Here is a 25,544-nt window from a genome sequence, read left to right on the forward strand (position 1 = left end):
AAAGTGAAGCATAGAAAACTGAAGGAACTTGTCAAGTTCACAAGCCAAGAAATGGAGAAGCTGGCATTTGAACCTTGGCAATCTAGATCCAGAGTATGTGTTCTCAACTACTGTACATACTGTCATATTTTTATTATTTTGGAATTCCTGCTTGATTATCTCCTTAGGATAACTTCCCAGAATTGAGATTTCTGATACAAAGGATATACACATTTTAAATCTAACACAAGTTGCCAAATTCCCCCTCCAAAAGGTTTTATGGTGTCAATATTTACACAATGCTTTATGTAAGTTTTACATGGCATTAGAGGGCAAGATAGAAAATTTGGGGGCCATTGGACATAGATTTGAATCTGCTGTATTAATTACTGGGCAAGTTACTTACTTTCTATAAGCTCCAGTTTCTTCACCTGTAAAATCAGGATAGCTATACCTACTTTACAAGGATGTAATGCAGACTACAGATAATGTATATAAAAATTGTCTACAATCCTTCAGATATAGAAAGGAATCCCTCAATATTCATGGTGGTTATTGCTACTTAAGTTAACACAAATTACCTCTTGATTCATATACCTACCTTTTATTGGGCCGGCAGGTTTTATTGCTATAGCTTCAATTTTAATGTTCTGTTTGTAAATATAATTTCTGTACTACGTAGTATGCAGGGCTCCTAGTAACATATTTAACAATGCAATCTTATTTCTCCACATGGAACCACTATATTTTCTTTTTAGATTGACGTATTTAGTTCCTTCTCAGTGGTATCAAACAAGTACTAAATACATTGTCTGCCAACCAAAAAGGCATCTATGAATTGCTTTCTTAAATTTAAGAAAAAAAATCCAAAATGATACAGTGATTACCATGGAGGAAGGGTATTTGGAGACCACAGGTTGGGCATGAGGAGAGCCACTTATTTTTCATACGTACATCTGCGACAGAGACAATCACCACAGAGTCCTTCTCTTCTGAAGGTGTCATCCTGGAGACAAGAGAATTCAGTGTTTGCTTCAGGTAACTTTGATTTCCTCTGTTAACAGTGGAAATGCCCAGTGCGAAAGAGACTGCAGACAAAGGAGCATGGAATCATCATTTCAAACCACAGAGAAAAACATAATTTATCATTAATATCTATGCTTATTACTGTGTTTGGGTTAGTCGTATGGTCATAAAGAATGTCCGAAACTATATTACAAAAATTATCGAAACTACTCTTAATTTTTATCACAAAGTTCATTTTCTGCCTGAGCAAATTCCAATTTGCAGTGGATTGTTAGTAAATGCATTAAGTAGACTCCAAGATGTTCTCATGTTGGAGGGTTTCAGTGTAGTAAAAGATAAAACTAACCACTCTCCATTTATTTTAGCTTTTACCTAACTTGGGTACAAAATGTCACACATTGGCGGATTCTCTACTTCTCTTCCTAAGGAAATGCTGGAACCCAAAACAGGAAAAATACTATGAAATATTTTCATCTGTGAAAAAAAAAATGTATGAAGTAATTTTCAAGTGACTTAATGGAATGAATCCATGCCCCTAAGTTACTTGTATTGACCACTATTGACTGGAACACTGGGAGAACGGATCTCATGTCATCCAAATAGATAACTAAAATTATATCAGTAAAGTCTGCCCAAACTCAACACCAGTGCCTGAGCATATGAACTTGGGCAAGATACACAGCCTCTCCAGCCTCAATGTCCCCACCTTCAAGATGGGAATGAGGACTTTTAGAATGGCTAAGTAAGGAACTCAGAAAATCCTCTCCCTAAAAAAGCAACAATAAAACTAGAAAAAAATTGTCAAAACAATCAGGGCCCTGGATATACAACAAACTGAGAAGCATTTATGTAACAAAAAAATTACTGAACTTTGGTGAGAACAGTAAGAATTTTCTCTGATTACTATTGAGTTCGAACATACTTTCATATGTTTATTGGTCTTTGGACATTCTTCTGTGAAATCCCTCTTTAAGTTCTTACCCATTTCTCTGAGTTTTCTGGATTTTTCTTATTTATTAATGCTCTTTATAGATTCTGAATATGAATGCTTTGTCATTTATGTGTATTACAAGTATCATCTCCCACTCTGGGTTCCCTTTTCAATGTTTTACCTCTTGATGAACAGAAATTCTTAATTTTAATATAGTACAATTTATCCATCTCTTCCTTTACATAAAGTTAGTGCTTTTTTGATTCCTGTTGAGAAATCCTTATCTTCAAGTCATAAAGATATTCTCCTGAATATCTTCTCGATGGTTTGTTTGCCTTTTATAGTTAGATCTACAGTCCACCTGGAATTGATTTTTATGGATGGTGTAAGGCAGGAATCAAGTTTCAAACTTTGGGTTTTGTTGTTTTTGTTTTTGGGTGATTTTTGTTGTTGTTGTTACCATGTTGAACTTTTTATTTTAAAATTATATTCTGAGTGGATTTTTAATTTTTTTTTATTATTCAAACTTTGGGATCCACTTTAAAATGCAATTCCTGAAATGACTCCCAATGCCTTCGGGTAAGGAACACATTTACAAACATTTACAAGACCTTTAATGACCTGGTCCCGACCTTCCTCTTCCATTCCAACTATCCTCTCTTTAAACCAGTCTCACTTAACATCGCTCAGCTTCTCAGAATGACCAAATAGAGGACACTCTCATCTCCAGGCTTTTGCACATGCCATCCTTTCTTTGCCTAGAATACTCTTCTTCAGGTTCCTTGTGCTAATTCTACACTTTCTTTCTAAAGTAGGTTGGGTGTACCAGCTATATATTCTTACTTCATCTCACATAGTACTTATCATTCTATTTGTTATTAGAATACATAATAATGGCAATAAATTTGGGATGAATAAGTGAATGGCCAAGTCCCTTTATTATTTGGGCTCTGCCCCATGTCATACTGACAATAACTTCCAGCCCCAATTGTGCACACATGCCCCACTTTTTGTCCAGGCCCTCTTGCTGTTAGACCCTTCCTATTTCTTTTTCTCTACCTGGATGAACATCCTCTACTTTTCCACTATCCATCACCTGCTTTTTCCCTATTTAGTCTATTCCAATTGTGTTCACCCTTCATGACTCAGGTGAATGTCACTTTGTCCAGAAAGTCTTCCCTAATTCCCCAAGTATGGATTACTTGCTCCACCTTGTATTTCCCTTGTCACAGCACTAGTTACCCTATATACTGTAATTGCCTTCTCACGTGTCTGTAGGAGGATGAGGGTCTTGTCTTACCCACCACTATTCCCCTGGTAGAAGCTGGTTACTTGAGAACATGGAGGACTGCACAAAGAGTTGTCAGTTAAGCTGAAAAGTCATAACGGGGAAGGGACTTACATGACAAGTTAGTTGTGGTCGACAGGAGGTGGTGGGTTCATTGCAGGCAGTGATCAGCATGTGCTAATCACTTGGCTTATTCACAGGGACTGCAAGTGTTTTGGGGTTGCTGGAAAGGAGGGGAAGTGGCAAAAATTGATTTGAAAAATAGTCTATTGTGCATACACCGTGTCAAGGAGCTAGCTTCATCCTATATGTACTGAGGACCCACTAAAGGATTTTAAGCAAGAGTTGAGCATGATGTTATGCATTTTAGTACATAGCTCTGAGGAGGGTATGAAGAATGGATTGACTAGTCAATTTACAAGTCTATTTCAATACACTGGGCAAGAAATGAAAGCTGAAAGAATAGTTATAGAGGGTAGAGAGCAGAAATTATTTGAAATATACTCAGAATATAGAACAAATAAGACTGATGACAGATTCCCCAGTAGGCCTTGCTATAGGCTTCAGTGCTTTTACAAATGTTTTATGTGCTATGATCTTTTAGTTACCAGGAAAAAAAAAATCTTTTCAATTACTTCTGGTAATAAAGGTTTATAGGCAAACTGGTCCTCCCAAGGACCAATGAAAATCCACCAAAGGGCTCAAAAGGAGGATCAATATATACAGCATGGGTGGAAATCACGAAATAGTTGGGGAATTAGAAAATTATTCAAGATCTAACACAGTTCTATATGGTGCCTGGGTGGCTCAGTCGTTAAGCGTCTGCCTTCGGCTCAGGTTGTGATCCCAGGGTCCTGGGATTGAGCCCCACATCAGACTCCCTGCTCAGCTGGAAGCCTGCTTCTCGCTCTTCCCCTCCCCCTGCTGTGTTCCCTCTCTTGCTGTGTCTCTCTCTGTCAAATAAATAAATAAAATCTTTAAAAAAGAAAAAAAAGATTTAACACAGTTCTGCTAACTGGGTTACCTCAACACCTCAAAACCCCAAAAAGAGTTCTGTTGTTCTTCCCAATTACAAACATCTCTCCCTCCTTCCTTTCACTCTCTGGCATGGGCTTCTGCTTATCTTTGCTGATGTTTATTTAAGGCTATGCTGATTCTTGGTATCTACTATTTTATAGTTTCTACACACTGGGTTTTTTTTTCCTATGTCTTTCATCTCCTCCTCCTGTTACCCTATAGCTTTGGGGGAGCACACACTTTCTCATCTATTCACACACATTATGCACGTCTATGTACATACACATGCCATATTCAAAATACTCCTAAGAGGGAATCTGATGCAGTTTAAGACTCAAGTGCGATCTCAAGATCTTAATATCTTAAGATAAGCTTAATATCTCTAAACCTCAATTTTCTATTTTTTTTTTTAAGATTTTATTTATTTATTTGACAGAGAGAGACACCGAGAGAGGGAACACAAGCAGGGGGAGCGGGAGAGGGAGAAGCAGGCTTCCCGCCGAGCAGGGAGCCCGATGCGGGACTTGATCCCAGGACCCCGGGACCATGACCTGAGCCGAAGGCAGACGCTTAATGACTGAGCCACCCAGGCGCCCCTAAACCTCAAATTTCTTAGGTGTAAATTAGAGATAATCATAGGTCCTACTGTACTGGGTTGTGAGGGTCAAATGAGACAATGAGAGAAAACATTGAAAAAAAAAAAAGGAAGGAAGGAAAGCACAGCAACTCAGTATATGGAACACAGAGAGAACTCTGATGTTAAACAATGCCACTGGCACCCCCATCCCAACTCAGCAGGCTTGGCAGAGGCATGTGCTACAGAACACTACTTATTCCCAAGGAACCAGGTAGATCAGAGATCAGGAAGCTATTTCTGTGAAGGACTAGGTAGTAAATAGACATTTTTGTCTCTCGGGCCATACAGTCTCTGTTGCAACTACTCAACTCTGTCGCTGTAGCATGAGAACAGCCTCAGACAAGTAACAATGAGCACTGACTAGGCTGCAACAAAATCTTATTGTAAAGTAGCAGCTTTGGCCTGTGGGCTGTAGTTGGCTGCCGCTGGCCTGGGGTGACTCAGAATAAACAAGGTCTGTGAGAATGGCAAGCATTTGAAGACTCGCCCTAAAATCCCTAACTTAAATGCTTTCTCTCTTCTTTAATACCTGCTGAAGTTAAATTCATTATTTAAGGATTAGCTGAAACATCACCTCTTCTGTAAAGCTTTCACTGACCTTTGTCCCCAAAAAGATGGGGAAATAGGAAGATAACCAGATAAGAATGAATTGATCAAAACCAAGGGAGACAAGAGTTGCCAGGTACTTAGCAGATGCTTAATATAAGTCAAATGTATATGTGACTTATAATAACCTACTTTTAAAACATCTGTATTCAAGTTGAATTTGAATTCAAGTCTCTAAATATCTATTTAACTATTTTCTTCTGCCAAGTCATATAATTTCTGGCAGTCCAAATTAATGCCACATAAGCTGGTGGTCTATGTATCGGAGTATTATATTAATGGATTACATATTAAAACTTAAAAGCAATATAATAATAATTAGAGAAGCATCCAAAAAAACTTAAGAGGCTCCTGGCTGGCTCAGTCGGTAGAGCATGCAACTCTTGATCTCAGGATTCTCAGTTCAAGCCCCACATTGGGCATGGAGCCTACTTAAAAAAACAAACAAACAAACAAACAAACAACAACAAAACTTAAAAACATGTCCTCAAAGATCAAAATATCTATATTTGATTTTCTAATTCTAAATTTGCTTACCACCTGTTTTCTCTTTTCCAATGATTACATCAGGATAAATTCTGTCTACTTTCCTTAGATGAGGAAAAAAGAACTTTAGGATTTCAAATGTATTAGATGCTGTTTCATTCTTACCCAATGTATTCATTTTCTTCTCAGCTGAAAGAGAGAAAAAAGAGGGTTGCTAAGTGCATGACCATAGGGATTTTTCTCTCTTTGGTACAATTTTTCATAATGAGATTAACAGATTTAGTGTTCAATATATAAGAGAAATACAATTAAATGTGAACTATTAAAATCATATGGCTACAAAATATAGTTCAAATATTATTGATTCATATTTATTTTAAAAATAATATTTAAGTCTAGCACTATGAGCTACATAACCAGAGACTAACAGAACTGTCAGTTCTAAATGAAGTATAACTGAAACATGCTATAAGCTACAAAATATAGTTCAAATATTATTGATTCATATTTATTTTAAAAATAATATTTAAGTCTAGCACTATGAGCTACATAACCAGAGACTAACAGAACTGTCAGTTCTAAATGAAGTATAACTGAAACATGCTATAATTGATCTGATCTGCTATTTTGATTAATATCACATTAATGTTGGTATCTCTATAACTTTGTTTTGTAGCTCAACATTTAATGATTCTACTTTTACCATTCGTTTGAATATACCTCTACAATTTTGAAAAAGAAGAGCAAAATTAGAAAACTCATATCCTATATAATTCATAATATATAATATGGTAATCAAGACAGTGTGGTATTACATTAAAAAAAGATACACAGACCGATGGAACAGAATAGAGAATCCAGAAATAGATCCACATAAATATCAACTGATTTTTGGAAAAGGTGCAAAGGCAATTCAATGCAGAAAGGACAGTCTTTTTGACAAAGAATACTTGGAATACTTAGACGTTCACATGAAAAAGACTGAATCTTGACCTGTACTTCACACCATATGCAAAAACCAACTCAAAAGTTTCAGAGACCCAAATGTAAAACCTAAACTATAAAATTCAAAGCACACACATAAAAGAAAATCTTCATGACCCTGAGGGAGGTAAAGAGTTCTTAAAGGTAATATCAAAAACATTATATAAAAAGAAAAATTGATAAATTGAACTTCACAATTAAAAGTGTTTGGTTTCTGAAGGACACCATAAGGAGAATGAAAAGACTAGCCAAGATTGGGAGAAGATATTTCCAAATCACGTATCTGTCTGATATGTATTCAGGATATATATACATATATATAAATATATATACCTTATAGAAAATTTTTTTCATACAAAAAACCTGTATATGAATGTTTACCGTAACATGTACTTGTAATTGCCAAAAAAATGAAAACAACCTAAATGTCCTTCAATTGGTAAATGGATAAACAAACTGTATCCACTGTATATCCCTACAATCAGAGGCTACTCAGCAATATAAAGTCAACAAAAATTTGGTCACATAACTTCCATTTATCTTTGTTAAGTGAAAGAAGTCAGTCTCCAAGGATTACACACTGTATGATTCCCTCTGAATGGCATTCTGGGGAAGAGAAAACTCTAAGAACAGAGAACTGATTAGTGGTTGCAAGGTATTAAGAGTAAGGACTACCTGACTACAAAAGGGGAAACGGAGGCAGGACTTTTTATCCTGGAGAAATGGGAGCCACTGCAGCATGATACACAGGATTGTGAGCCTTCACTTTGGCTACAGTGGAAATAGATAGACGGGGACAAGTCTGGAGAGAGAGAAAAAACAGAGAAGAATGTTAGCTGTCATTCAGACGAGGCATGAAGGCAGCCTGACTAGAGCAGCAGAGATGGTGATGGGAAAATGTGGACAGATTTGTGAGATACATAGGATTGTGAATCAACAGGTTTGCTTATTGACTGAAATGGGAATATGCAAGAGGAGGCGGGGTGGGGGAGTCAGAGTGACACTCAGGGTTCTGGCCCATCTAGCGGATGGGTCACGATGGTGGTGCAAGTCACACAGAAAACACAGGAAGACCATTTCTAAGCTACAGAGGAGAGGAAGTGTATCAGTGATATCTCTTACCTGATTTTTGTATGTCTCACAATAAAAGAACAAGTAACTAATTTAGTTATATTTGTTGGGGAGAAGTGTCCTCAAATCACAAAGCACAAAATCTAAATTCCCAAACACAAAACACAAGACCAACAAACAAACCACCACCCACAAAAACAAAAGCAACACAAACCTAAGTTTATGGACATATTTTTTCTCTGTGTCATTTCATACTTCATTTTACTCAAGGCTTTGATCAGCTCTTGGCGATTTCTTTCAGTTTTGTTTTTTAAATGTAGCATTTTTTCCTTAAACTCCAAAATATGGTTTCTGCAATTAATTAATTGATTACCTGCAAGGAAAACATATGTGTATATATTTATATATGTAGCAACAGTATCATAAAATTTTCTATAATATATAATGAAAAAATAAAATATATGCTTCAACATAGCTGTAACACTATGGGTGTACATATACATGTACATAGTTTATATATATATATATGTATATACAATACACATAAGAGGCTGGAGAAAGAGTGAGATGTTAAAACAGTACTATCTGGAAGGTGGAATTATTATAAATGGTTTTTGCTTTATTACTTTGTGCTTTTCTATATTTTCCAAATTTTCCATTTTGTGCACATATTAGATTTGTAATTAGAGGGAAAAACCAATTGAGACAAAAAATTCACTTTTAAGAATTTATCTGAAGAAAATAACCAGAACTATGTACACAGATTTGGCTCTAAGGATGTATAACACAGGCAGCAGCATTATTAATCATTATAAGAAAATCAGAAACAGCCTAAATGCTCAACAATGGACATATGCTAAATAAATTACAGAATATCCTTTTAAAAGTTACAGTGGCTCAGGTGTTAAATCATGTATAACTGAATCCCAGTTTCATCACTTAATACTTGTGTGATCTTGGACACGCTATTTTACGTTTATTAACCTCTGTTCCTTCATATATAAATGGATATCCAAAAATCCCTGCCCCAGAGTTGGGAAGAAGTGGTAACACTAATGCATATAAGCCATGAAAAAGCACATGAAAAAAAAACACTTTGACAAATATCTGACAAATATTATTTATCAATGGGCTACATTTTATTCATTCGCCAATGTAATACTATACAGCTATGAAAATCATCTTATAGAATATTTAATGTTGTAAAAACAATTGCTTTTTAAAAACAAAACTATGTATAAAATCATTTCTTTTTTGTAAAACAACACATATACAGATAGTTTCATGTGAGAGATGATAAAAGAATAAACTAGGGCAGAAAGGATTAGGAAATAGGAGTAATAGGAAAAACATCTAAGAGCTTTTATTGAAAAGACTTTGAACTGACTGAGAGAGATTAGAATCCCTACTAGGTTTCTGACATGACTACAGATTTCTTCAGTCTGAATTGGGAAAACAGGAAAAGGAGCCGTGATGATGCTTATGAGGCATCTACATATGTGGCAAACATTTGGCTCTACGACTCTGAAGTTCAAGGGAGAGATTAGGGCTGGTGTTATAGATTTGAGAGCAAAAGTGAGATTGACTTATAACATGGAGTAAGAAAATGTAAGGATAAAAACTCTCCCAGTCTCATTTCCTGTTTGTGTCCTTCCCTCCCTGCCTTGGCTCACACTAGCCTTAGCCTTGGGCGGAGGATTCAGAATCTGAAGTCCAGCAGGTGCCTAAGTGGTTCCCAGAGGTCTTGAATACCTGGCCATGGGCAGACTCGGCACCCCCTGACAGCACTGTACATCCACCTTGCTGGTTCCATTCACCTTTCAGATAGGCCAGCCTGGAACAAAACTTATGTCTTGCCTGAGCTACCCTACTGAGGACAGGAAGCAACCAATAAACTGTAATATCCTGATATTTCTCTCCCAAGCCTCAATGGATCATCCACCCCAAGATACAACAGAGGAAATTAAACCTGCTGTTTCACTGCTCTCTAACAAGACACGTCTCTCCCGCTTGGGTTGGAGGGGGCCCCACTTCTCCAGTCCTCACTCAGTGGCCAGCTCCATCTCTAGGGTCTCTCACAACACCTCTCCATCTCCAGTTCTGTGTCACTGAATCTCTCAAATGCAACAATTGCATATTATATGGAGTATCCTGCCAACAGGGACTCCCATCCATGGGGTACAAACACGTAGATTCAGGTTTTATGCATAGTTGGGCTTGCTGAAACAGGGCAGTGGAGGTTTAGGGAAAGACCCAACTGGCTGACTAACCATTACAGAGAATCCTATAATTATGAAGACTTCTTGCAGTCTTTCGCAGTGAGCCTTGTGCCCCATCCCTGCACAAGTCCCTAGCCTGTTATGATACAACCAGCAGAACTCAAGGCTCTACATGTCTAGTCTTCACTAGCGAGTGGCTGGTGGCACAAGATATACAATTTCCTCCCTCAATCCACCTCCAGGGAAAAGCCAGACAAGGGTGAATGACAAATGACAAGAGTGAAAAGGCACTGCTGGATCCAAGCCACAATTTAATCTGTACATATACATCACTCAGTAAGGAAAAGATGGAGGACTTGCTGCTCTGAACTATTTTTTTCTCAGCAGCCTCTTGAAGGCCTCCTAATCTGGGCCCCAGAATCAACCCAGCTGAAGCAATGGTTCGTCTCCCTGGTTGGCAATTTGTGTTGGTCATCACTGCCCTCACAGTGCAATACTAGGAATTTTGCATATTCTCTACAGATGGAAATATATGGCTACAGCAGAGAGATCAACCATTTGGTCTCAGTAGAGAGGGGGATGTCAAGAGTAAAAGCAATTTTCTGTTCCTTCCTGAAACACTGTGACAGAGAGTTCAGAATTCACATATACAATTCCAAGCAAAGCCTGAGTTTTTCTTTGGGAAGGGATGCTCTTCTCAGGGACTTCTATATCTCACCAGCCAGAACAGTTGCCTGGCCATGCAATTCATTCCCTCGTTCAACAAATACTTATTAAACTAAATACTGTTAAATGTCCTGGGGATATGACAATGTACAAAACAGAACTCCTGGCCCCCTTGGAACTTACATCCTACTGAATGGAAAAAACAAGAAATAAGTGAATCATACGTTTATGAGTACCAAAAAAATATAAAGCAGGGAAAAAGGATACAGAGTGTTGATGGTGGGGGGAGGTTTTAACTGTAAACAGGGTGATCAGAGAAGGCTTGAGGAGATAACGTGTGAGCACAGACAAGAAAAAAGCAAATGAAGGAATGCTGCAGGTAACTCTAGTACAGAGAGAAGAGCATGTGCAAAAGCCCTGAGGCAGGAGGGTGCCCATTATCTCCAGAAACAGCATGGAGACTGTGTGGCTGAAGCAAAATGAATGACAGGAAGAGTTGTAGGTGATTAAATTACAAAGCCACCTTTCTAAGTACTTTAGATTTACTTTAAGCAAACTGGGGAGCCAATAGAAGTCTATATGCAGAGAGTCACATAATCCAACTTACAAGAACAGGATCCTTCTATCTGCTGTGTGAACAACAGAGCTGGGGAAACTAAGACTGAAGAAGGGCGATCAGGAAAGACGTCTGTGGCTTAGAAAAGATTGTTAGTGGGTAAGTGCTGAGGAATGGTTTAATTCTGGATATAGTCTGAAGATAAAGAAGATAGGATTTGCTGACATCAAATGTGAGATATGGAAAAAAAAAAAAAAGGAGGCAATGATATTCTGAGCAACTAGAAGAAAGGAGTGGCCATTTACTAAGATGGAGAAGATGAAGGGAGCAAGTTTTGGTGTGACTACTAGGAGTCTGTCTGGTTTGAGACATGTTAGATTTGAGATGCTTATCACACATCTCAGTAGGCAGCTCCATGTGTGGGTCTGGTGGGAGAACTGGCCTGGCCTGGCCACAGACATTTAGAGAGACCTGTGGTAAGAAGCAGGAGATCACTAGGAGAATGAGGATGAGCAGAGAAGAGATGAGGCCCAAGGACTAAATTCTGGGGCACCCCAAGTTATAAGTTGAACACATGAGAAGTCAGTAACAAAGCTAAGACAGATTAGCTGGTAAGGCAGGAGGAAACTCGAGTGTGTGTCAAGACCTTGGAAACCAAGTGAGAAAAATGTGTCAAGGAGATGAAAGTCATCAACTGTCAAGTGCTGTTGAATAGGGCAAGGAGGATGAGGACAGGGTGGGAGCTGCGAGACAGCGGTGTGCAGTCCCTAGCGAGGTAAAAGCCTAGCTGGAGCTGGTTCAGGAGAAAGCAGGACCAGTGGGCTTAGAGACAGGGCAGGGGGACAACTTTTTGGGGAGGGGGGTGGGAAGGGGCACAGGGAGAGGGAGAGAGAGAGAATCCCAAGCAGACTCCATACCCAGCGCAGAGCCTGATGTGGAGCTCGATCTCATGACCCTGAGCCGAAACCAAGAGCTTAACCAACTGAGCCACCAAGGCGCCCTGAGTGATTTTTAAACTGAACTGTGCTTTAATCAAAAGAACTGCAACTATCCCAGATAAATCTTGAATATTCATAAAATGGATACTATTTAAAGATGTTGACAAACTTTAGAAGTAGACATAGTTTAACCAATATAACCCTATGCTATTGGGGTTCCTGGGGTAATATTCTCTCTGCAAACTGAATCATGTGTTTGAAGTTGATATATCATGGGTGATGCAACATAGCTAAGCTTCCACAATGTTAAGTCAGTCCCTGAGGGATCAATTTGGTAAACATGAAAACAAAGAGTTTTCTCTACAGGAAGTAGTATTTGCAGAAAACAACCATGCAAAACAGTTAAAGGATATATTCCCTAGTCTTACATCTGCTTCTTATACAATTTTACTTGATAATTCTATTTAACAATATTCTATTTAAAATATTTACACTACTTTCATATTCACTCAGGTATTTTGTGAGTGTGAGATGTTATAAAACTATGTTTCAAAGGTCTGAAATAAACAATAATTTGATGTTTTGAATCAAGTGTGGTGAAATTGTGAAAACAAACACCAGTCCATGTGTGCAATGGGCCAATGTGACTTCCGCCCATAAGAAAGGGGCCAGGTGAGATCCTAAATACCACTGACCTTTGTTTCTCACAGCAAGAGTCCAAGGCACTGCTATCCAGCAGAAATAAAATGTAAGATACCTTTGTAATTTTGAATTTTCTAGTAGCCACATTTTAAAAAAAGTAAAAAGAAACAAGTAATTGTAAAGAATATATTTAATGTGGGGCACCTGGGTGGCTCAGTTGGTTAAGTGACTGCCTTCGGCTCAGGTCATGATCCTGGAGTCCCGGGATCGAGTCCCACATCGGGCTCCCTGCTCAGCAGGGAGTCTGCTTCTCCCTCTGACCCTTCCCCTCTCATGCTCTCTCTCTCTCTCATTCTCTCAAATAAATAAATAAAATCTTTAATAAAAAAAAAAGAATATATATATATATTTTTTTTTTTTTAAGATTTTATTTATTTATTTGACAGAGAGAGACACAGCGAGAGAGGGAACACAAGCAGGGGGAGTGGGAGAGGGAGAAGCAGGCTCTATGCAGAGCAGGGAGCCCGATGTGGGACTCGATCCCAGGACCCTGGGATCATGACCTGAGCTGAAGGCAGTCGCTTAACTGACTGAGCCACCCAGGCGCCCAAAAAAAGAATATATTTAATGTAATTCAATATATCTGAAATATTTTTCAACATATAACCAACATAAAAAATAACTAATGGAATAGCTTACATTCTTTTTTGTACTATGTATGCTAAATCCTGTGTATATTTTATACTTACAGTACATCTTAATTCACATGCAAAATTTTAATAGTAACAGTGAAATGCAGTCTTACCAAAACAGTAAAATTTTGCTTAATGGAGAAATATTTTGCACTGCTTCAGTCTTTATATTTAAGTTAGTTAAAACAAAATTTAAAATTTATTTTCTCAGTTACACTAACCATATTTCAAGTGCTCGACAGTCACCTAGATAGGGGTTGCCATATTGGACAGCAGTTTCTTGGCATCAGCTGTGAGCTTATTAGAAATGCAGTATCTATCTCTTGGGGTGCCTGGGTGGCTCAGTCAGTTACGTGTTGACTCTTGATTTCGACTCAGGTTGTGATCTCAGGGTTGTGAGACAGAGCCCCGTGTTGGGCTCCACACTGAGCACAGAGTCTGCTTGAGATTCTCTCTCCCCTGCTCCCTCTGCTCCCCCCCCAACTCGCTCACATGCACGCATGCTTTCTTTCTCTCTCAAAAAAAAAAAAAAAAAAAAAAGAAATGCAGTATTTCAGGCCTCTCCCCAGACCTACTGAGTCAGAATCTGTGCTTTAATAAGATTCACAGGTGATTGGTATATACGTTAAAATTTAAGAAGCACTGTTATAGATCTCTTTAATTGTTTCACCTTTCTCATCATTGACTTTACCATAGTTCAGGTCATTACTGCCTCTAGCTACACTATTATAACTGTCTCTTAATTAGTCTCTCACCTCCAACCCACAATTAATCTTCTGGAAACACTGCTCAAAGACTTCAAATGATTCCCTGAATGCTTACTGAATTAAGTCCAAACTACTTGCCTTCACATACAAGGTCTTATCCGATATAGCCATGACCTGACTCTCCCACCCCATTTCATTCACTAAACCCCTCCAGCAATGAGAAGCATCCCAGAGTATGCATTCTTTCTGCCATTTAATATGTAACCATGTGTTATTCACTGAGCTATATGACAGGTAAACATGGATAAAGTCAGGTTCCTGCTCTAAATTACCCGACAAGAGATGGAGGAAGGAGCATGTATTTAAACAACCAATTAATATAATTGTGAAAATGGAGTTATGCTCAAGTGCCACAGGCAGAGAGAGGCAGAAATGCTTAACTAGTAAGGAAGACTGAGGAGTGGGGGAGGGACAAGGGAAAAGGTTTCAGAGAAGATGGGGTATTTGAGAACTTGAAGAATGTACAGAATGCCACCCTACAGCAAAGGGCAGGGAAGGGCATTCCAAACTAAGAAAATAACAACATAAATGCCTAAGTATGAAATGGTATGGCATACTGAGGGGAAAGCAAGTAATTCACTCAAGGGGCCAAAAGAAAGGGGAATGAATGGCATGAGGCTGAAGTATTGGCAGACCACTTCAGATTTATTATTCATTTATTTGTACCCAACGTGGTTCCAAAGAAGACTATCCGAAGCAGTTGGTAGGAGATGAAGGTAAAAAGGTAAAATATATTTTGGATTATTCCACTCCACATATACTTTGCAATAATCAAATCACACTACGAACAACACCCTTTGAACTCCCTTTGAGTGGTCCCTCTATGCGTCAGGTCTTATGATGAAATATTTCAGGCACTACAAAGCATATATAAAACAGTTCGAAAGACAATAATAAAAATGAGCATCCATGAATCCACTACTACCTTAGCCTTGAATAGTCCATCTGTTTTCTTCCAAGATTATGTTCCCTTTCGTCCTTATTCCCAGATAAGTAGAATTCTGAATTTTGTATTAAATCTTCCATTGCTTTTCTTTCAAGTTTTACCACTTGTGCAAGTTGACTCATATGTTTTTAGATATTAATAAATAAAATAATACTTATATGTATTCTTCTGTACTTGCTTCTTTTGCTTAATTTATGTTTTTGCAATCCATCCATACTGATAAGTCAAGCTCTAGTCCATTCACTTCCACTACTGTTAAATGTTCCACTGTTTTGAATATACAGTAACACATTTAGCTCTTCTGTTGATGAACAATTATAAAAAATGCTACCAAGAATATACCAGGTTGATATATTCAAGACTTTCCCTTTGATATATCTGGTGGTAAGGATGTTATTTTAAATACTGAACAATCTTGGGACGCCTGGACGGCTCAGTCGGTTAAGCGTCTGCCTTCAGCTCAGGTCACGATCCCAGGGGCCTGGGTTCAAGTCCTACGTCAGGCTCCCTGCTCAGTGGGGAGCCTGCTTCTCCCTCTGCCTGCCGCTCCCCCTGCTTGTGCTCACTCTCTCTGACTAATAAATAAATAAAATCTTTAAAAAAACAAATATTGAACAACATATATGGCATGGGTACTGATCAGTGACAAGAGGAGGTGGCCATAAACCATTGGGTAAGGTTGCACACTGATTTCAGTCCTGACTAGCAGAATTGCTAGGACACAGGAAATGCACGTCACATAACGAAAGTGATTGAATGTATGTATGTATACTCCCCACTCCCAAGGGGAGTGTGTGCAAATTCCTGCACTTCCCCATCCTCACCAAATGTCTTATCTCCTAAATTTAAAAATCTGAATGGTATGAAATGCTATCTTGTGTTTTTAATTTGCATTTCTTTGATTGCTAATGAAGTTCTTCCATGTTTATTCAACATTTATGTTGCACTTGGCCTTAGAGTCTATGTTTGCTGATATTAATATAGCTACATCAACTTTCTTTTGGATCAGGTTGCTGGTATATACTTTTCCATTCCTCTTCCAACATTTCTCGATCTTTAAAATTTAAACATATCTCTTGTAAACATTATCAAGTTTGGTTTTGTTTTATATAAAGTCAGAAAATACTGTAATTTCCTTTTTGGAGCATTAACTATGAGTGATATTGTTATGCATGATTTTACGATTATTTTAGTAGTTAAACCAGAGATTTCAATGGGAATCTTTGACTTATTACAGTTTAATACAAATTCTCACATTCTCACTTTTCAACAGTGCTGCAAGTTTAGTACCATTTAACTCCATTTACCCCTCTCCTATCTTATCTTGTCATTATTGTCACACACTGTTGTTCTAGATGTACTTTAAATTCCACATGACATTTCAATTACCGTCTTGATTGGCCCACATGTACATCCTGGACTCTGCTGACTTCGAGCTACACCTGGGACTGAAAGAATAATATTCCATTATAATAGAATATATAAAATTTCTTTATCCATTCATCCATTGAAGGACACTTAGGATGCTTCCACAGCTTGGCTATTATAAATAATGCTGCAATAAACATGGGAATACAGATACCTTTTCAAGTTAGTGTTTTCACTTGCTTCATATAATACCCAGAAGTGGAATCGCTGGGTCATATGAGTAGTCCCATCTTTATTTTTTTGAGGAAACTCCATGCTGTTTTCCTGTGGCTACACCAATTTACATTCCCACCAACAGTGCATGAAGGTTCTCTTTTTCTCCACATCTTCACCAACACTCATTATTTATTGTCTTTTTAAAAACAGCCAACCTAACAGGTATGAGGCGGTATCTCACTGTGGTTTTGATATGCATTTCCCTGATGATTAGTGATGTTGACCATCTTTTTATGTAGATGGCTTCCTGTATTACTCAGCATAAAAGTCATAGTTCTTACTATGGTCTCCATGATCTTATCCCTCTACAACTCTTCCTTGTTCACATTAGCCTCCTAGCTGTTTCTCAAACATATCAAGCTGATTGCACCATAGGGCCTTTGCACCAGCTTTTCTCATTGCCTGGAATACTCTTCCCCCAGATATCCACACAATAGCCCCCCTTACTTCATTCAGGAATAGGCATTAATATGAATTTCCTTAACCACCCTATCTAAAATAGCACTTTCTCTCCCTTGTCAACACCTGACACCATAGAGCATTATCATTCCTGTTTGTTGTTTATTTCCCTTAACCAGAATGTAAGCTCCCTGAAAGTGAGGGTTTAAAAATTTTTTGTTGCCTAGTTCCTACAACATGAAGTATTTATCAAATTCATTAATTCACTCATTCATTCAACCAGACAACAAATATTTAGCATACCTCTTGTATCAGCCATTTTTCCAGATGCTGGGGACACAGCAGTGAACCAAACAGGCAAAAACAGAAAAAATTCTCCTCATGGAGCTTACATATTTATAGAACAAATTAATGAACTGTTAATACTATGAGCTTATAGAAACAAAAGGTTATAGGCACATAAAAATTTAAAAGGGTAAAGAAGGCCACTAGGTTGTGGCCAACTTTTTTTTTTTAAGTAGGCTCTTTGCCCAGCATGGAGCCCAGCATGGGGCTTGAACTCACTACTCTGAGATCAAAACCTGAGCTGAGATCAAGAGCTGGGCGCTTAATCAACTGAGCCACCCAGGCACCCCCGGCCATCTTTCTAATAAATATTCCCAAGTTTTCATTGATAAGAATTACAACTATGGATCAAATTTTAAAAACCATTGGGACTATCTTTGGTGTCTTATAAAAATCGCTGCTTCCAAAACTAAATGAAGTCTGTTTTCTTTTGTTGACATAAGAACATCTCAGGATTGATTTCGTACAAGGACTGATTTTGTAACTATTTTAGACCTAGATTACACAGAAACATAAATGTAAAACACGAGAAACCTGTTTTATCAGTTATTCTAAGAGTGGTACATTTTCAGGAACAGTATCTCATATTCTGAATTTGAATATATGAATGCTGGGAATATAAATACTTTGAGGGACCAAACTTCTTTTTCCTGGTCATAACACAAAGTCCACAGTTTATAATAAATAATATAATAATATTAGTTGTATTAAAATGTCTTGACATTACCAATCCAAACTGCCTTCCAAAATTACTCTAAAAGGGAGTTTACATTTTACTTTCTAATTATGAGTAACGATTTATTTTTTGTTATAAAAGTAGAAATTGTTTATTGTCCTAAAACGCATAAAAAACACATCTGGATAATGTTCCTTACAGAAAATGAAGAAGGGGGAAGTGTATAAAATGATTAAAAGTCAGTAGTATAAATCAGACAAATTATTATGTATTCCTAATCCTTTGACACAAATGGGAGTAGAATGTTGATATTGTGTATACATGACAAAATTTCATATTAATCAGAAGACTAAAGCCACTTCCAAACTCGATCCTTGACACCACCACCAAGGTTACTTTGTGTGAACCCTGGGTCAAAAATGTGTTTAATAAGAATGAAAAAAAAATTTTTTTAAAGATCTTTTTTATTTATTTGACAGAGAGAGATACAGTGAGAGAGGGAACACAAGCAGCGGGAGTGGAAGAGGGAGAAGCAGGCTTCCCGCACAGCAGGGAGCCCGATGCGGGACTCGATCCCAGGACCCTGGGATCATGACCTGAGCCGAAGGCGGACGCTTAACGACTGAGCCACCCAGGCGCCCCAATAAGAATGAAAATTTAACCTAAAACAACCTAAGGACAATCTTGGAAGGCTGGCTTAATATATTTACAGGATTCCTGAGCTTAAATTAAAAATCCAACTACATGGACGCTAAAATGTTACACTGGCCAATGTAATGCATGGTGATTAACATAACACAATAATAAAAAAAAATCAATAAAAATAAAGCTCTTCTATTACTCTCTCAAAAAAAAAAATTACACTGGCCAATGGACAAGTAGAGCTGAAAGATAAAATGCTGGAAATCTAGTTAAATTTGAATCTCAGCGGGCGCCTGGGTGGCTCAGTTGGTTAAGCGACTGCCTTCGGCTCGGGTCATGATCCTGGAGTCCCGGGATCGAGTCCCGCATCGGGTTCCCTGCTCGGCGGGGGGTCTGCTTCTCCCTCCGACCCTCCCCCCGACCCTCCCCCCTCTCTTGTGCTCTCTCTCTTTCTCTCAAAAAAAAAAAAAAGAAAAAAGAAAAAAAAAGTCTATTTCTAGGGCGCCTGGGTGGCTCAGTCGGTTAAGCGACTGCCTTGGGCTCAGGTCATGATCCTGGAGTCCCGGGATCGAGTCCCGCATCGGGCTCCCTGCTCGGCGGGGGGTCTGCTTCTCCCTCTGACCCTCCCCCCCTCATGTACTCTCTCTCATTCTCGCTCTCTCACATAAATAAGTAAATCTTTAAAAAATAAATAAATAAATAAATAATAAATTTGAATCTCAGATAAACAGTAAGTCTTTTGGTATAAATATATTCTGTGCAATTTTTATACTAAAAGTTTACTCATTGTTTATCCAAACTTCAAATTTCCCTGGGCAATCTCCACTTTTATTTGCTAAACTGGGAACCCTAAAGCAAAATGAATTAAAACCTCGGTGTGTTTCGAAGCAGTAACGTCAGCCTCACGGTTCATTTGAGAAAGTTCAGGTGCTATATACCCGTGCTCTAAATTGTCTCTCCACCACCTCACCCCTTTCTGGCTTCGCAAAAAGTACTCTAGGGAGCCCTGAAGTGTGGCTCAATCACGTAACGTGGAACACGAAAGAGGGAAGATGTTCGCTTTGTGAGAGGAGTTCGTAATTCAAACAGGCACGTTTCTGCAAACGATGGGGAAGAGGAAGACGCGGGCGGCGGGAAGCTGGGCACAAACCGGACCCCCGAACCTTCGGAGGAAAAGGGCGCGCGGAAGCGGCACAGCGCCGGGGAACCGCGCAGGCCGACCCACTAGCGCGCGCGCCTGGCGGGGGTCGCGGCCGCCGGGGTAGACGAGGGGCGCCCGTTACAGCTTAACCGCCGGTCGGACAAGGAAGCGGCGGGGGGCGGGGGGCGCCATCGGTCAAACACCTCCGACGAGAGCGGGCGGCAGCGCCAGGCTCTCACGTCGCCCCGCTTCTCTCCCCCACCCCGCACCCCGGGCCGCCCCGGCAGTCCCGCAGCCCCGAAGCCGGAGAAGCCACCCGCAGCTCACTGGTTTGAGTCATCCTGGAGATGCAAAAGCAGGAGAAGCTGAAGAGCATGACGGCGGCCAGGGCGACCAGCACGTTCACGTGCTTGGTCCTCATGGAGCCCGCCTGGCTGCCCGCAGCCCGCAGCGCGGCGAGGGGCGGCCACACGCAGCGCCCTCCGCAGCGGAGGAGGAGCGCACGCCGCGCCCGCGCCTCGGGGCGCGCGCCCCGCGCCCCCTGCCCCCAGCGCGCCCCAGTCGCTGGGGACCCCAGCACGCCCGGCCTTTGGGCGCCCGCTTCCGTGGCTCAGCGCTTAGCATCTCGACTCCGTTGCTAGGACCGCTGGTGGTTCAACGCCCTAAACTTTGGGCAAGCGCTCCACTGCCTAGCATGTGGTTGGTGGGTGCGCGGTAACTTACTTTATTTTCCTGTAGCTGTACTTCTGTGCCAGACCCTAGGCTAAGCAGTTTGCATATATTATCTCGGTAAATCCTCAAACATCCCAATTTTTTAAAGGCGAGATGAGAATAGTTCTAATATGCTGTTGTTCTCTTCATTTTATCTTGGAAAATAGGAGCCGTTGTGAAATTGAGCCATTTGCTGTTGGGACTGAGCAATACGCGATTTCCTCCGCAAATCGTGTACATAGATAAGTTTATAAATAAAATATGATAAGGTCCTAAATAAAATGAGTATCTTCAGTTTTAAATGAAAGCCATCAAATGCCCAAATAACTTAGGGGGCTTAGATTTTTGTGTGGGAAATGCCCAACGCCAGACATTCAGCTTAATCCCTTTATTTTTTATATTTTGGTACCTCCTCCCCCAGGAAAGGAGCAGGGAATCAACGTTTGTGAAAGAAAGAAGTTATATATAAGATGAGTAGTGCAGGGGCGCCTGGGTGGCTCAGTTGGTTAAGCGACTGCCTTCGGCTCAGGTCATGATCCTGGAGTCCCTGGATCAAGTCCCGCATGGGGCTCCCTGCTTGGCAGGGGGTCTGCTTCTCCCTCTGACCCTCCTCCCTCTCATGCTCTCTGTCTCTCATTCTCTCTCTCAAATAAATAAATAAAATCTTAAAAAAAAAAAAAAAGATGAGTAGTGCAAGGGAGACTTGCTAAGCTATGCTAAGTTCAATGTATCAGTTTCTCAGACCCTTAAAAACCAAGCCTGGGAAATACTAGGAGAAAATCAGTAGGTTGAGACTCTTTTTGGGCTCCTTGAACTGTGGTTTGCTGTTTGGATTCTCCACGCTGATCAGTCTTCTTATTGGCGACGACTGGTAATAAGCTACTTCAAACCAGCACTACACCACTGGCTGAGCTAGTTTCTGGCTCCTTGAAAGAGAAAAAAGATTTGAACATAGGCCAACCTGAGGATGCCATTATAAGCTGTATTTTCGCATGTGCTGATGGCAGGAGGTGTGACCTTCAGTTGAGCAGTGACCCAGCCAGATCCCAGGATTGGGAGCCAAGAGGAACACCTCAACTCTATTCTCCCTCAGCCCTCGGGTCCCTTGCCAGTGTCCCCCACTGGCTAAGCTCTACTGGAAGCCAGAAGGCAAGGAAGTTCTGTATAGTGTACTAGATCTTAGGACCTGCCTCCTGGGGTATGGAGCAGGGTGGAGAAAGAGGTAGAGCAGACGGACCTGGGGCAAGAGGCTATTCAGCACAGGATATCTCCAAATTCAGTATCTCACAGTCCTCTTACTTGGTCTCCAGTTTCACACTTTCAGCTTTGCATTGAAAAGCAAACGATGTCAGAATCCACTAGCAGTATGATGGGAAAGTTTTTAACCCTCTCTAAGTTAGGGCTCCTCAACCAAAAGATGACATGAATAATATCTGTTCCAGGTTGCTGAGTTAAATAACATTCAAAACCAATTAGCATATGCCTGTCATTATGTAATGCTCAATACATTTTGGTTCTCTGCTGTTGCTCATCAGAAGCAGTATCAATTTTCTCACTAATTCCAATCATTTTTCTACAAAGCAGTGGAGAGCTTTCCCATAGTTTATGGCATTTAACTACCATTAATTATTATTTTTTCTATATTATTTTGAGCAGGCTACCTACTCAAAAATCCTTTAGCAACTCTGTTAAAAGTGAAAAGTGTTAGCGTGGAATCCAGAGCCTTTCGCAATCTGGTTCCATCTACCTTTCCAGCTATTCTCCCTATTCCAGCTATGTAGATGCCTCTAATGTAGTACTCAAAAGTTCTACTCCACTCAAACTTACCAAATACCATGTTTCCAAGATTGAGAAAAGCACTTTGTTCTCACATCTTAATGAATGTTTTTGAAATCAGCATGTGTCTTCTGATTTTTCCTTTTATAGAGTTACTTCTTTTTCTTTTTTTCCAAAGAAAGGAAAAACCAAAAACTTGATAATCAGGGCCACCTGGGTGGCTCAGTTGGTTAAGTGTCTGTCTTTGGCTCAGGTCATGATCCCAGCGTCCTGGGATGGAGCCCTGCAGCTCCTCAGCGGGGAGTCTGATTCTCCCTCTCCTTCTGTCCCTCCCCCTTGCTCTCTCTCGCTCAAATAAATAAGTAAAATAGTAAAACAAAAACAAAAACAAACACGTGATAATCAGTCAATGGTCTGTCTATGAGTTAGAACACATGATAGTCACTGAACATCTACTCTGTGCCAGTCACTGAACTAGGTACTGGAGATACAAATGGTCACCCGCTGGCTCTGGGCTCCACCTTCTTCATGCTCAAACATGGACTGCACTGCACACACTCATATTCCTACCTTCCAAAAGTATTCAAGACTCAGCTGAAATGACACTACATGAAGCCTTTAGTGAATCACCCATGTGTAAAGAAATCTCTATCCTCTTTGAAATCTTGTAGCACTTGTGTTCTCAGGACACTCAATGTGCATCATATCTATTTGTTATGCACATATTTTATTTCCTTTACTATGGTATGAGTCCCTACAAGAGAAAGATTATGCCTTACATATTTCCATATCCTATTCCGCCCTGTGGATTCCAGGGTGTTTTATAGATCAAAAGCAGGATTGAAACACAAGCCTGTAGTACAACTGAGCAATATTCTCAACTACCTACCTGCAGTTACTAGCTGCTACCACTTAAGGTAACAATAAATACACCCAGGAAATCCAGTGGATAAATAATGCAGTAGCATTTTCAAAGACCTTCAGACTTCCCCTTTTGCGATTTGTTTTCTAAAATTAGTGGCACATTCAGACTATGGGAAGCAGAGAATTGCCAGGCCAAATAATTGCTAAATATAAATATAAATATAAATATAAATATAAATATTTATAGGAATAATAATAGGAATGGGAGGAGTATTCTCTGGGGGTATTACCAGCCATCGGGGCTTCTTGAGTTAACGTCAGTCTAAATGGTGGTCTCACAACTGTTAGTAGCACAGAAAAATAAACTTAGTGGGGACAGATTTTTCTAGTCTCATTTATATGTAGGATCCCGAAGGTGAAAAGAATCTGAAAGATAATAACTTGATAAAATGCCAGTTATCCTGGCCCTGTTGTCTGTTTCAAGTTATTTAGAAATAAGTCACTGTACCCACCCGAGTGCCATCTGTTCAGCACAATTCAGGAAAATGACAGTACTGAAAGGAACTTTTATAGATCATCTGACAAATAAATAAAATCTTAAAAAAAAAAAAAAGGAATCACCTGGAAATCTTGTTAGACAGAGTTCTGGGCCCACCTTCAGTTACTCAGTGGGGTAAGGCTGGGACTCCAAAATTTGCATTTCTAACAAGTCCCAGATGATATTGATGCTGCTGGTCCAAGGGATGACACTTTGGGAATCATTGCACAGTAGCACTTCATAGAATCATAGGTTGGATTTAGAAAAACGTATAGATTACCTAGTTTATTCTCTTTGCTCAAACCACCCCCAAATACCCATTTAATAAAGACACCACATTCTCTACCACCAGTGAGGGAGATTCGATTATGTGCTCTGGTCATTATATTCTAGAAGTTAACAATACTTATAAAAATTTGTCTCATATCCCTGAATGTACGAAGGCAGGCCTGATTAGGAAAAAAGAAAAAAAAAAAAAAAAGGCTTCAAGTTTCTAGAATTGTCCCCATGAATTGAAAGACTATAATCCTACCAAAGAAGCCTGCCTGGGTGAGGGCTGAAATCAGCACGTGCTCCAACTGTACTCTGATGCAGGATTGTGTCTGTTCAGAGCAAGGAATGCATTTTATACTAAGTCACACAAAAGCATCAAGTAGGCTGACAGAAGCCTCGCCGTCCTTGGAAGGAGTGGAACAAGGACAAGGCATTGTCCCAGTCCTAACAAAAACTAGGAAGCCACCTAGATTACCACATGAGATACCTAGAAAAGCAGCAGAAAAACAAGCATGGCTCATAAATCACAACCCAAATGACAGTGCCAATCTTCTACCATCGGGGCAGGAGCTCAGGGGTCCCGTATCATGGTTTTCTCCAGATTATCCTGGCTGAGTTTTCAAGCCAAACATGTAAATCAGCTTCAATCTAGTTTTCAGGGAGAACAGATCTGAGGGCTGATCCCATCATCAGCCATGACGTGGCTTTACCTCTGAGAGAAATCACTATAATAAGTGTTATTCTCTATCAGACACTTTTTTTTTAAAGATTTTATTTATTTATTTATTTATTTGAGAGAGAGAGAGCACAAAGCAGGGGGAGAGGGAGAAGCAGATGTCCCTCTGAGCAGGGAGCCCGATGCGGGGCTCGATCCCAGGACCCTGGGATCATGACCTGAGCTGAAGGCAGACACTTAACCAACTGAGCCCCCCAGGCACGCCTACTATCAGACACTCTTGAGGACTGAGAATAACAGTCTCTTTCCCCAGCATCATCATTTACTTGTTCTCCTTCTTTTAAAATTTCATCTTTTTTCCATTTATCACCTGTCAGATTATAGACCTGGTCTCCCCAGGCAAAGGCT

General features: G+C 39.8%; 1 protein-coding gene across 1 annotated transcript in view; it reads right to left on the reverse strand.

Moving 5' to 3' along the window:
* Positions 1 to 20,719, reverse strand: part of MGAT4D (MGAT4 family member D) — a 53,808-nt gene extending 33,089 nt beyond the window's left edge. The window contains exons 1-4 of the mRNA XM_045881735.1: positions 20,626 to 20,719; positions 8,240 to 8,398; positions 6,022 to 6,159; positions 934 to 1,067 (exon numbers count right to left, since the gene is read on the reverse strand). Of these exons, the coding sequence (XP_045737691.1) occupies positions 934 to 1,067; positions 6,022 to 6,159; positions 8,240 to 8,398; positions 20,626 to 20,719 (525 nt within the window). The remainder of the gene's footprint in view (positions 1 to 933; positions 1,068 to 6,021; positions 6,160 to 8,239; positions 8,399 to 20,625) is intronic.
* Between the last annotated feature and the right edge of the window lie 4,825 nt (positions 20,720 to 25,544).

This window comes from Mirounga angustirostris, unplaced genomic scaffold (assembly GCF_029215605.1).
Source record: "Mirounga angustirostris isolate CCGP_5_RB_7025 unplaced genomic scaffold, mMirAng1.0.hap1 SCAF_2, whole genome shotgun sequence".
NCBI classification, from domain to species: domain Eukaryota; kingdom Metazoa; phylum Chordata; class Mammalia; order Carnivora; family Phocidae; genus Mirounga; species Mirounga angustirostris.